This window comes from Octopus sinensis, linkage group LG2 (genome assembly GCF_006345805.1).
Source record: "Octopus sinensis linkage group LG2, ASM634580v1, whole genome shotgun sequence".
Taxonomy (NCBI): domain Eukaryota; kingdom Metazoa; phylum Mollusca; class Cephalopoda; order Octopoda; family Octopodidae; genus Octopus; species Octopus sinensis.
The window spans coordinates 178,155,389-178,169,733 of NC_042998.1; the positions used below are offsets into that span (position 1 = coordinate 178,155,389).

A 14,345-nucleotide genomic window follows, 5' to 3' on the forward strand; every position below is an offset into this window, starting at 1 on the left:
TGTCATGTACTTTGTTTGGCACATCTTTATACCATTTATTGTTAGTTTTTATGTTGCAGCGTTAGTGTATTGTCCAGTGGATATAACTACTTAATCGGTCACGTGTATATACCTACCCCTTCCCTCATTCAAACGAGCCCATAACCTGCGTGACCGCCTGGTCCAAAGTTTCTTTCCTACCCATGTCTTCCAGTCTAGTTCCTTCTCCTGCTCCCGCCCATGCTGTCGCGCACTTTTCCCTACCTCTCCAAAACCATCATGAAGAGCGATTAAACCAACTTTGGCACGAAAATTCTCATCAAACGACAAGGGAACTAGCAGAGAAAATGGAATGCTCCCACACAGCTATAGAGAAGCATCTTCACTCGAGGGAAAAGCTTCAGAAGTATGGAGCATGGGTTCTGCATGCTTTAAGTGACAACAACAAAAATCAACGAGCCACAATCTCCGCTGGTTTGCTTGCTCGTCACCGCTGAACTCATGGACACAAGCGACGATTTCTTTACCGAATCGTTACTGGCGACGAAAAGTGGTGCCTGTACATCAATATGAAGCAGTGTAAGGAATGGCTTAGCCCCAGTAAACAAGCGACACCGCACGCGAAACAAGATCTTCATCCGTGTAAAACGATGTTGTGCGTATGGTGGGATTGGGAAAGGATTATCCATTACGAATTGCTTGAACGGAACCAAGCGGTCAACGCGGAACGACTCAACACAGCTATTCAAGAGAAAAGACCTAATCGGTAGCATGGAGTTCTCCTGCTGCACGACAACGCCCGCCTTCATATCGCCAATATGACCAAGGAAGCCATTCAAACGCATGGCTGGGAAGTGCTGCCACACCCACCGTACTCTCCTGATTTGGCTCCAACGGATTTCCACCTATTTCGATCTCTTTTAAATGCTATACGTGGAGTTTTGTTCAATACTGATGCAGAATTGAGAGCTTGGTTGGATCAATTTTTCGAGTCGAAATCAGGTGATTTCTACCAACGAGGTATTGAAAATCTTGTTGAACGTTGGGAAGAGGTTGTAAATAAGGGTAAATACATTATTGATTAATTAGTTGTTATTCTTTATTAAACCTTTTAAAAAATTTAAATTTAAAAAATAAAACGGTGGGAACTTAGTTGCAACCCAATATATGTACACACATACACATATACACATGCACAAATGGGTACAGGACGTCACAAAACGTAAGCAACATGAAATACGATATATATGCATATATATATTATTTATATTATTATTTGATTGAACGCCAAGTATCCATTTTCAAGTAAGTTTATCTGCACGCGCGCGCGCGCATACACGCATACACAGGCGCACACGCTTATAGTAAAACTCTTACAAATATATTAATTAACTGTTTCGATACTAATGCCTAACTGTTTGAATTTAAAATATTAATTACAAAGCTCGTACGAATTGCTTCTTCTCTCATCCTACCGTCTATCTCTTTTATCCTTCCGAATGATTTTTCTGCCTCAGTACTTTTTCTCTTTAACTCATTCTATGTATTTTTTTTTTTTATATCCAGATTTATTAAATGGATTCCTCGGTGTACTTCCGGAGCTTGTGTGGAAGTTTACAGTGGTCTGGTACGGCGGACCAGTTTTATGCAAAGTTATCCCATTCATTCGAGTAAGATTTATTAGCATATCATTATTAATGGATTCTTGTTTCAGATATATTTTGAGCATCTTAGATATATAAGATAATTTCCCTTTAAATAACAACTAGGAAAAAAACTACTTCACACACACACACACACACACACACACACACACACCACACACACACACACACACATTCATATCTATATATATGTTTGTACGTACATAGATACGTACATACATATATATGTGTGTGTGTATGCATGCATGTATATGTATGTATGGATGGATGGATGTATACCTTTACATACACATGTGTATGTGTATGCCAAGATATAAAGGATAAGAGGCATGTAAGTATATTAGTATGTGTATGTATATATATATATGTACATCTATTCTTTTATTCTTTTATTTGTTTTAGTCATTTGACTGGGGTCATGCTGGAGCACCGCCTTTAGTCGAGCAAATCGACCCTAGTACTTATTCTATCGGGATCTTTTGCCAAACCGCATACATAAATACACCAGCGTCGGTTGTCAGGCGATGTTGTGAAGGGGGGATACAAACACAGACACACAAATATATGCACACACATAGATATATACATATACACATATATGCATATACGAAGGGCTTCTTCGAGTTTCCGTCTACCAAATCCACTCACAAGGCTTTGGTCGGCTTGAGGCTATAGTGGAATGTGCCATGCAGTGGGACTGAACTCTCTCCCATTTTCTCCCCATTTCTCACCCCCTTTTACTATCCTATATCTCTCTCCACCCCTACACACTTAATAATACTATAAAAAGAGACGAATCTCCTCAAAAAATTCAAATCAGACCCACAAACAGGGGATACCACAAATACAGAAATCTTCACAGGAATACTTGAGGATTTGGATTTTCCATTGACACCCCTTTCAGATACAAAGCCACACACACACACACTCTCTCTCTCTCCCTCTCTGTCACTCTGTCACTCTGTCACTCTCTCTCTCCCTCTCTCTCTCACACACACACACAAGACAATGATAAAACGAAATCCAGACAGTTTTTTGAAACATCTTACCCCGCTTGAAGTGACCACCTGGGTTTGCCATTTCAAAAAAGCCAAGAATCATTTTATATTGAAAGAACTGACCAGTTGCAAAGTTGTTCCATTTTTTCTTCTTTCTCTCTTCCTTCTTTCTTTCCTTTTCTTTCCTTCTTTCTTTCCTTTTCTTTTCCATTGACACTCTTTTCAGATACACAGACACCCACACACACACGCGCACATACACACACACACACACACACACACACACGCACGCACTATCTCTCACTTTCTCCCCATTCCTCACCCTCTTGTACTTAAATCTCTCTCCAGCCCAACCCACTCAATAATACTATAAAAAGAGACAAAATTCCTGAAAAAGTTCAATCTGACGACGCCACTAGAATGGACGCAAGCGCTAATATATGATATATATGATTTATAAAAACATGTGACATATTAATAAATAAATATCTGTAAAACCATCCAGATTCCTGAGGCTGGTATGCATGGGCGATTGGTAGCCTTCCACAAACAATCTTGCCCTGACTTGTGCCTCGGAGGGTAACTTTCTAGGTGCAATCCCATGATCACTCATGGGGGTTTCCTCAATGTGTGTGTGTATATCAGTAAATATATGTGTATATGCAGTGAAAAACTCGCACATACACGGACTCATTATTTTAAGTAAAACATATTCATGCTTCAACCAAACATTTTTCACTACCCTTCACACTGATATACTTTGGCTGAGTTACCTTCCTCCACTCAACTGAGGTTTCTGTAAATTTCTAACAATTCCGATCGGGTGGTCAGCATTAACTAATGAGAATCGACGTTACTAATGTCCCATGTGCACAGAACCTTCTAACATCTTCCACAATTATTCAAAACGTTGTCTGACAGATAGAATTCTGTGCATGTTCGGCAGTAGACATACAAACATTCACACACGCACACGCACACACACACACACACACACACACACACACACACACACACACACGCACGCACACACACAAACGCACGCACACCACACACACACACACACACACACTGCATTACTCAGTGTGCTGCGCATGCGTTTCGATTTGTTAGACATTGTTGAGAACGGTCAAAAATGTCGTATACGTATATATGAATGTGCGTGTATGCATCAATGAATGTACATGTACTTACATACATATATGCACACACACACACACACACACACACACACACACATATATATATATGGATGCATATCTGTATGTGTCTGTGTGTAGGTCTGTATGTGCATTTATTCGTCTATCAATATTTATTAATCAAGTAGATAGCAATATATAGGTTTTATATGCCGAATAATAACAGCTTTTCATTCAATACCTTTGGGAGCTTGCGCTTAAAACTATAAGATTTATTGCAGTTCTAAATTGGACCCATACAAACATGAATTCAATAAAATATATGTTTTAATGTGGAACCTCGTCCACTTCGTATGTTATTGTCGGCACTGTAATACAACTTGCTGACACTATTATGTTGTGGCGGTATTCCGCATCTTATTATCTTTGATTCATCTATTGTGCTATCGCTGATTGCTCCGCAAGACAATGAGTTTGAAACGTCTACTTTGATGGTAACTCAATCTCGTATATAACACGTAACTGACACTGACTCCAGCTGAGAACTCGTACAACGACTCTTCTACTACAGACTTCCTACAACAATTGACTGTCTGACTTTATAGTAGGTGTCTCGGGAAAGGTAGTACCATTTTCACTACAACAGTATATATTTCTTTATTGCCCACAAGGGGCTAAACATAGAGGGGACAAACAAGGACAGACAAAGGGATTAAGTCGATTACATCGACCCCAGTGCGTAACTGGTACTTAATTTATCGACCCCGAAAGGATGAAAGGTAAAGTCGACCTCGGCGGAACTTGAACTCACAACGTAACGGTAGACGAAATACGGTTACGCATTTCGCCCGGCGTGCTAACGATTCTGCCAGCTCGCCAACAGTATAACAGACGATAACACACACACACACACACACACACACACACGCACACGCACATACACACACAGACGACACACGCACACACACACACACGCACACACACACTCACAAGCGCGCGCATAGCTACGGAAACATATATAGCGGAAGTCGACTCATCCCGAGTAACAGTACTTCCTAGATCTACTTCACTCTCAGAAGCATCTCAAGTTTGGCCTCTCAATCGCTGATGACGACTCATATGGCTCCTAAGACTTACAAGACATTCCACGCCGACCACAAGCCACTGCTCTCAGCAGCAGCTCGACCATCTAGAATCTAGATGTTGAGACCTACAATACTAAGGGAAATCACAGGCCGGCCCACACGATCAGCTACATGAAGTGTTCGTTTGTAATTGCATTTATCTTTACAATAAATCTTGTTATATGATGGAGTCTCCAGTCGAAGACGACGTATCATAAGTGTTCAGCTTTTGCTAAACAACCTGCACAACTGATTTGTTTACAGTGATCAAATGTATGTGCTGTACATTAGCTCACTCCCTTAATCAAATCGACGTTGCCTGAATAGGTGCACGGTGTACCACACATCAACTGTCAAAGTGATTGCACAGTAATGTGAGATGAAGTGTTTTGCTTAAGAATACAACGCACCACCCAGTCTAGGAAACGAAATCATGATCTCAAAGCCATAACTACTAGGCCATCCGTTATTATACACACACACACACACACACCACACACACACACACACACACACACACACATATATATATATATATATATATATATATATATATATATATATTGATAAAACGGTAAGATAACAAAAGAAAGAAAGAGACCTCAATATTATGTAAATAGAGGAAATTTATCTATACAATATGTTACATTACTCGGTAGTCAAGATAAAACTCTGAGTTTCAGATGCCGAAGTGGAAATCCACAACACCATCTCTTCGGTTATCTGGCTATTTGAAAACGTTATGAAAAAATACCGTTAAAAATGAAGGGAAATTACTCTGTTATAACTCTGCTTTGCCTGCGTACTTATACATCGCTCGCATTTTTCGTCATAAAAATTATATAAAAATACATAAAAATATATAAAAATATATAAAAATATATAAAATCTTCTTGGGACATAACACAGAAAGCATGTTCTATCCGTTTTCTTTAGGGGACCAAAAACGTAACAGAAATTTAGTCACATGTGGGCATGATCCGAAAAGCTCTGTCCTTGTATTTAGACATGTGGTAGGGTCTAAGCTGCTTTTCCAGATAAGCCATCTCTCCATGTCGCATAAACCGCACCTTCCGCTGCCGTTAGTATAGGGCTTACATCTGGCCAAAATCTTCCATTGTATGTTATAATCGACACCTTTATCTCTTAAAGACCAAATATGATTGGATAATTGTGTCGCTTTTCTTTTGTTCCAGTGCCTAAAGCTCAAAGTGTGGTTATTGAACCTGGCCTTGAAATTACCCTCTGTCAGGCCCACGTATTTCTTCGTCGAAACGGTGTCTTTAGTGGTTATAGAGTTTACGGTAGCTTCATATATGATGGTCTTGGACATGCAAGCTCCATTTAGATAGATAAAAAAATAGAAACCCTCCCCCAAAAAGAGGCCTTTATTACTATTAAAGACCACAAAGAAAACTTCCTTTCCAACCCTAAATGTAGGCTTATCAACCCAGCCAAGTCAGAACTAGGGATTATTAGCAAAGAAATTTTAGATAAAATAAATACGAAAATTAAGACCGATACTAGGCTAGTGCAATGGTCCAATAGTATAGAAGTCGTAGACTGGTTTAAAGCTATTAAGAATAAGAAAAAAGCGAGGTTTACACAATTCGATATTGTTGATTTTTATGCCTCTATCTCTAAAGAACTGCTAGATAAAGCCCTAATCTTCGCTAGTGACTTCATAGAAATTAGTACCAATGATAAGGATATAATCTTCCATGCTAGAAAGACATTACTTTTCAGTGAGAATGCAAAGTGAGTAAAAAACACCGACACGGAGGGCGCTTTCGATGTGAGCATGGGTTCATATGATGGGGCAGGCATCTGTGATCTAATTGGACTCTTTCTCCTAGATACCTTCGGTAAGACATTCCCTAACGTACATTTCGCCATCTACAAAGATGATGCCCTCGCCTTAACAGCTAATACAAATGGACCAGCACAAGATCGTTTTAGGAAGGATATTATCCAGTTAATGAAACACTTCGGACTTAGTATAACTATAGACACTAACCTGACGGTTGTCAATTTCTTAGACGTTTCCTTAGATCTTAATAATAATATTTATAAGCCTTATAGGAAGCCCAATGATAGACTAAGTTATATTAATGTAGGTTCATGCCATCCCCCTATAGTATTCAAAAATTTAGTTTAAAATATTAGTAAGAGGATTTCTAGCCTCTCATCTAATGAGGACATCTTCAATAGCGTTGCCCCAGTTTATAATAAAGCTTTAAAAGATAGTGGTTTTAGCGAAAAAATAAAATATACACCTATCACCAGCCCAACAATAAGGAAAAGGAATAATAGAAATAGGAAGGTCATCTGGTTTACGCCCCCTTACTCACCCGAGGTGGCCTTCAATATAGGTAAATATTTCCTAGCACTGATAGATAGACATTTTCCAGTTAACCATGCTTATAGGAAACTCTTTAATAGACACAATTTAAAAATTAGTTTTAGTTCAACTACCAATTTTAAAAACATAATCAATCATAACATACAAAAAACACAAGAAGAAAACAGCTGTTCATGCAGGAATAAAGAATTGTGCCCGCTAAATGGAGCTTGCATGTCCAAGACCATCATATATGAAGCTACCGTAAACTCTATAACCACTAAAGACACCGTTTCGACGAAGAAATACGTGGGCCTGACAGAGGGTAATTTCAAGGCCAGGTTCAATAACCACACTTTGAGCTTTAGGCACTGGAACAAAAGAAAAGCGACACAATTATCCAATCATATTTGGTCTTTAAGAGATAAAGGTGTCGATTATAACATACAATGGAAGATTTTGGCCAGATGTAAGCCCTATACTAACGGCAGCGGAAGGTGCGGTTTATGCGACATGGAGAGATGGCTTATCTGGAAAAGCAGCTTAGACCCTACCACATGTCTAAATACAAGGACAGAGCTTTTCGGATCATGCCCACATGTGACTAAATTTCTGTTACGTTTTTGGTCCCCTAAAGAAAACGGATAGAACATGCTTTCTGTGTTATGTCCCAAGAAGATTTTATATATTTTTATATATTTTTATATATTTTTATGTATTTTTATATAATTTTTATGACGAAAAATGCGAGCGATGTATAAGTACGCAGGCAAAGCAGAGTTATAACAGAGTAATTTCCCTTCATTTTTAACGGTATTTTTTCATAACGTTTTCAAATAGCCAGATAACCGAAGAGATGGTGTTGTGGATTTCCACTTCGGCATCTGAAACTCAGAGTTTTATCTTGACTACCGAGTAATGTAACATATTGTATAGATATATATATATATATATATATATATGTGTGTGTGTGTGTGTGTGTATGTATGTATGTATGTATGTATGTATGTATGTATGTATTATTTATATGCCAACAGAACGTGGTAGTTTTATAACGGTCGATGTTATTGTTGTTTTAGCCCCAGGAAAACATCTTTTCTAGTTGGCTATTAGTACACAGTTTGTGTCTGTATAGCCAGCTGGAAAAGATGTTTTCCTGGGGCTAAAACAACAGTAACATCGCCATTTATATGACTGCCACGTTCTATTGGCATATAAACATTACTATTCCGTACTGTTACTGTATATCTCTCGCTCAGAGATTTAAAACAAGTTATATATATAAATATGTGTGTTTCCAAGACAATACATCCATATATATATATATATATATATATATATATATATATATATATATATATATATATATATATATATATAATATTTTATAATTATGAGTGTAATTATAATTAGAGTTCAGCAAAAATTTGCTTCACCATATACCGAACGTTAGAAATAGCAGCCAAAGAACCTTAGCTATTTCTTCTACTATAAGAAGAAACTTCCGGACAACAAATACTCAAAACAACCCAAGTAGACATAGAGGAAAAACGAAATTCACTTGGTATTTGATTACCTTTTAACATGCCGAATACTACTTAGTGGAATTATTAATTACTAGTTAATTAAATAATTTTACCCTTTATTATTATTGATTATATATATATATAATAGATTAGTGTTCACTTCCGGATTCTATCACTCTGTGAAAGTTTCTAGTTCGAATCACACGTGTCTGGAGGTGCGCCGAAGATTTTTCTATTTTGAATATATTTGGGGTACTTAAGTCTGCTCGGGACTTGGTGCTTGCTTCTTCCGTGGGTATGAATAAGTATTTCATTTATATCTCGCGTATGTGCCGCTGAAGTGGGGAAAATTTCTTGTGAATTAACCCCGAAATTGGACCAATACGGTAATAACGAATTTTTTTAGAGATTTCTATCGGTTTGTTTCGAGACGCATAAATTTAATGGTTATCGACAATTTTTTGTTTCGGCGTATCTGGCATTAGAATTTTTCTTCTGCCCTTATCTTGTAAATTATATATATTCTTTTCACTTTGTTATTGCTGCTGTTCTTGTTATTATTATTGTTGCTGACGTTGTTTCGTTTGGTGTCATATGTTTTCGTCTTCCTCGCGAACTCTTTTAGAGTTTTATGACAAGTTTCATGAGTAAACTTTGATATTTAAAAATTTTTGTACTCCCTTCTTCCTTGTACTGTTGAAAACTAGAGTGGGTAATTGCCATCAATCACTCCCTTTTAGCCATCCTATTATCGCCTCATTTTTCTTCAATGCCTTCCTGGATTTTGCCATCGCCCCCACCCCACTCCTCAAGGAGACGTTACAGCCCACTTTGAGTGCTACTGCTCTTATCGAACACGATGACCGGACCATCTAAGTTGGCATTTCATAATCATGAACTCGATACTATTCATTTTTGCCACCGGCAATACTCTCGTATCAGGTACATGAGATCCCCAAGAGATCTTCATGATATTACGCAAGCATCGCACGTGTAAGCGCACGAGATGTTGGATATGCCTGCAGTAGATTGCATCTGTTTCGCATTCACACAACAACGCTGTTTAGACACATGCTTGATAGAATTCAACTTTCGTTGGTGATTTGACGTCCGATTGCAACCAGAACTTTGACTCAAGTTTTCGAAATGCATCACAAGCCTTAGAAAGTCTATAACTGAACTTTTCGTAAGTGTATTAAATTTAGATAGTGCGCACTCAAGGTCGACCAACGTATCCATGGCGCTCAACTTTCTACCCCTGACATATGTCAATAGTGATATAATGCCTTGCTTGCTGCTGGTTGTAGCTCAGGATCATCACACGCGGCTGAAAACTAGTTCATCAGAAGCCCATACATACATGATGGTCGTCCACTCATGACCGAGGAAGACCATTGCTAACCTTCAGAAACACTGTGCGCTCTAAGACTAACTTATATTTTGCATTTGCGGCTCCGTTGGTGGCTAATGAGCCCTGCTCTTGACAAGCATACAGGACTGCAAACATTGCAAACCAAGCTTTCCTCATTCACTACACCAGTAGTACTCTTTCGAGCAGCACGCTCAAGTTCTTCATGTAGAATACGTACTCTCTCAAAGGTGTCAACCCTCGCCTTAACCTGCTTCCTCCATTTGTGGCGGTGACAGGGACTGCTCTCCCAGTTAGTCTCCTGCATAGCACACGCCTTTAATGAGGACTTGACATAGACCTTAAATCGCAGCCTTGGTTTCTGCCGGGGTCCCTTTCCATTAACAAGTTCCATTGACAAGTTCCCATATAACATCTGCTTAGGGATCCTGCTATCCTTCATTCTAATAAGGTGTCCAGTCCAACGTAACAGGTGCTTGTGCCCCATCGCCTCAATACTCAAGATCTCAACTGTCCTCAGGACCTACATGTCTGGAGTTTTACGATCCAGTCAACATTCAGAATGTGTCTGAGACATACCATCAAAACGTTCAAGGACCCTTACATGACGTCTGTAAAGAGTCCATGCCTCACATGAGTAAAGGAACAATGTCAGTACACATGCACGGTACATAGCAATTTTTGTTTGCTTTGTAATGCCATGTTGGGACTGGACAGATTGAACAGACCGGAAGAAATCAGTTGCTCTCTGCACCCTGAAAGATATTTCATCACCCAGGGAGCAAGAACGGCTGAGTGTGCTGCCCAGGTAGACAAACTTGTCTCCCGCTTTCAGAATTGTTCCTTCAAGCAAGATAGCTGGTTCCACATATGGATTTCCTGGTGCAGGCTGGAATATTACAACAGTCTTGTATAGGCTAATGCTGAATCCAAATACCTTGTAAGAAGCAAAAATACGATTCATAAGTATTTGCATGTCATCCACTGTATGAGTGACTAAGTCACAGTCATCTGTATAAAGGAGGTTACGAATAAGAGACTGAAAAGCTTTTGAACTGGCAGCAAATCGGCGCAGATTAAAGAGGCGGCCAGAAGATCGATACCTGACATATATTCCCAGAGAGCTAACCTTAGTAAAAGCATGAGTAAAAGCAGCAGCAAAGTACAAAGAAAAGAGTGTTGGAGCAAGAATGTCACCCTGCTTGACACCATTCTTTACAGGATTGGGTTTCGCCATGCCACCACCAACATTGACCCAAGCTCCCATCCCATCACGAAATGATTTAATTATAGATACAAAGTGATCCGGACATCCAAGTTTACCAAGTATTTTCCTATTCACAGAATAAAAGACCTTCATAAAATCAATGAATACCTGGACAAGATCCATATTCTGCTCATAGCACTTCTCCTGCATCTGTCTGGCTGTGAAGGTCATATCCATTGTCCCTCTACCAGATCGGAAGCCACACTGAGATTCAGATAGGATATCATTTACGAGACACCCATTCAGGCGGGTAAGAAGAATATCTAACAGAACCTTGCCAGCAGCTGGTAGTAGAGAAATACCTCTGTAGTTACCATACATTGTTCTGACTCCTTTTCCGTTATAAAGAGGAAGAATAATTGCGTCCTTCTAGTCCTTAGGCATTGCACCATCCCTCCAGACTACACTAATAAGTTCATGAAGGGACTGTATGATGTTATCACCACCAAATCGCAAGACCCCAGCACAAATTCCATCCCTTCCAGATACACAACCAAAATTCAATTTACTTATTGATGTCATTACCTCATCTAATGAGGGCGCAGAATTTAAGGAGCCAATGATAGGTCTTTGTTGCATAATATCAATCTCTGTTTCATCCACAACTGACTCATAGTTTAGGAGTTCAGAGAAGTGTTCAATCCAGTGACCTGTGATTTCTGTTGATTTAGTAAATAGAGTAGAAGACTCATTGGAAAGCAAAGGAGCTGATGCAGAGATCTTAGGCCCACAAACTTGCTTCATATGATGGTAGAGCTTGCTGCCATTTGCATCAGCAGCAGCCTGAACGTCACGAGCATGATCCTCCTACCAAGTATTCTGCATCTTCCTGAGAGATCGCTGCAGTAGAGATTTTACAATGCTATAGTGGAAAAGTGCTAGATTTCGCTCATAGCTGAAAGTCCTCTGTGCAGCAAGACATTGTGGGCATGGCGCTTTACAGCCAATAGTCACTGAAATTCAGTATCATTTTCATCAAACCATTCTCTGTGTATGGTAGTAGCATATCCCAGTGTTTCAGCAGCACACTGAAGAACCTGGTCTCGAAAATCTTCCCATGCTGTAGTATTTTCAATGCTGGACAAGTGAGTCTGAAGCTCTTTCCTCAACACAGCATCATATATCTTCTGGACGTTCAGACGCCGAAGAATGCCGACTGTCCCTCTTCTCTCTTTAACTCTAATCATCATCCGGAACTTTGCTCGCACCAGACTGGTCTATCCAGCATTCCGATCCATGAAAGGACTTGACATTACAAACGTCATAGATGTCACGCTTGCGGATGATGACATAACCCAGCAAGTGCTAAACTTTAGACCTTGGATGCATCCACGTTGTTGTGTGATCACCTTTGTGCATAAAATGAGTGCTTGCGATTTAAAGTCCATGTTTACCGCAAAGCTCTAGCAGTATGAGACTATTGCTATTCATTTTCCCGACACCAAAACGTTCTAGAGAGTTCCATTTTCCCTACACTAAAACGTCCTAGAGAGTTTTCCATTATGTTCTAACCCTGGCATTGAAATCCCCCAGTAGAATGTCTTTATCAGAATTGGGGATTTGCCTAAGTATGGCTCTCAGCTGGGTATAAAAAATAGTTTTATCTTCATCACAACTAGTCAAAGTAGGTGCATAGGCACTTATTAGAGGAGCAAACTGCCCACCTTTCAAGTGTAATCGTAGAGTCATTACACGTTCATTAATAGGAACAGGAAGCTCCTCCATCTTCTTAAGGATATCAGATCGAACTGCAAAGCCAACACCAGCCTCTCTGCGCTCCTCCTTCTGCCTCCCCTTCCAAAAAAAGGTATATCCTACTTCCTCAAGCTGACCATCACCTTCTATATCAATGTTTTAGTGGTTCAGCTCGCGAGGAACAAGCCCTATAATCACTCTTGTTATCCAACAGAGTGCGCACATTCCAAATGAAATGTTCAAGCTCCATCCAGATTTTGTAAATAAAAGTCTCTGTTATTCGAGCGGAGGGTGGACATCCGTCAGTTGCGCTAAACTGACCAGATATAGAAAGATGCAATTTTTGGTTCACCTTTTCGAGAACCCCTCCGGCCTCCGGATGAGCAGTACTGTCTCCAAAAGGAGCTGCTCAGACACCCATGCAGCAACCGAATGCTGCCGCTGTCAGCGACAAGGAGACGACTTTATATCTAGCATAGGCTGCCTACGCGCAGGTCGCTGACTACATGCTTTCAACCCGTAACGTCTGCATGCTACACCACCTTCCAATCGCCGCAGGACTTTCGAATAAAAATAAAATAAATATATACTAAATATAAATAAATATATAAATATATACTAAAAATAAAAAATACATGCATGGCCGCAGTCAAATGACTGAAACAAGTAAAAGAGTAAACGGGTAATGGGGGAAAAAAAGCAGACGTCAGCAACGCCTGTGCAGAGGTCAGCAATGCCTGTGCTTGGCGGCATTTATTCCGGCTATTTACGTTCTGACTTCAATGTCGCTGAGCCGACTTTGTTTTGCATCCTTTCGGAGCCGTTGAAATAAATATCGGTTGAATACTGCGGTCGATATAATCAATTTACCATGAAAATTGTCGAACTTGAGTTAAAAATTAGAAAGTATTAATTAGGTTATCACGTAAATTTTGCTCTTTGGAGAGGGACACCTACAATCCTTACAAAATCTTTTTTCCATTCACTTTGTACGTCAGACAGCAAGCACCAGAGAACTGTAATTTCCGAGCGAGATATTACTAATACATTCCATTAGTGGTCAAGCCATTTCATTAAAATTACTTCTTCTTCTTGCAATAATAGAACATACATTTTTACCTCAAGAGAAATGGGTGGGTAGCTTGGGGTTGGTTTGTTTTTAACACATTATTGGTTTGTTTGTTTTTTATATCACAGTGCGCAAAAAATTTATAAATATACGGTTAATAAACATACAACATCG

At 39.4% G+C, this 14,345-nt stretch overlaps 1 protein-coding gene across 2 annotated transcripts in view; it reads left to right on the top strand.

Moving 5' to 3' along the window:
• The window catches only part of LOC115226896 (cardioacceleratory peptide receptor-like), a 161,799-nt gene that overhangs the window by 111,615 nt on the left and 35,839 nt on the right, over positions 1 to 14,345 (top strand). For both annotated transcript variants that reach the window (XM_036500476.1, XM_036500477.1), the window contains exon 4: positions 1,546 to 1,649. In XM_036500476.1, the coding sequence (XP_036356369.1) occupies positions 1,546 to 1,649 (104 nt within the window). The remainder of the gene's footprint in view (positions 1 to 1,545; positions 1,650 to 14,345) is intronic.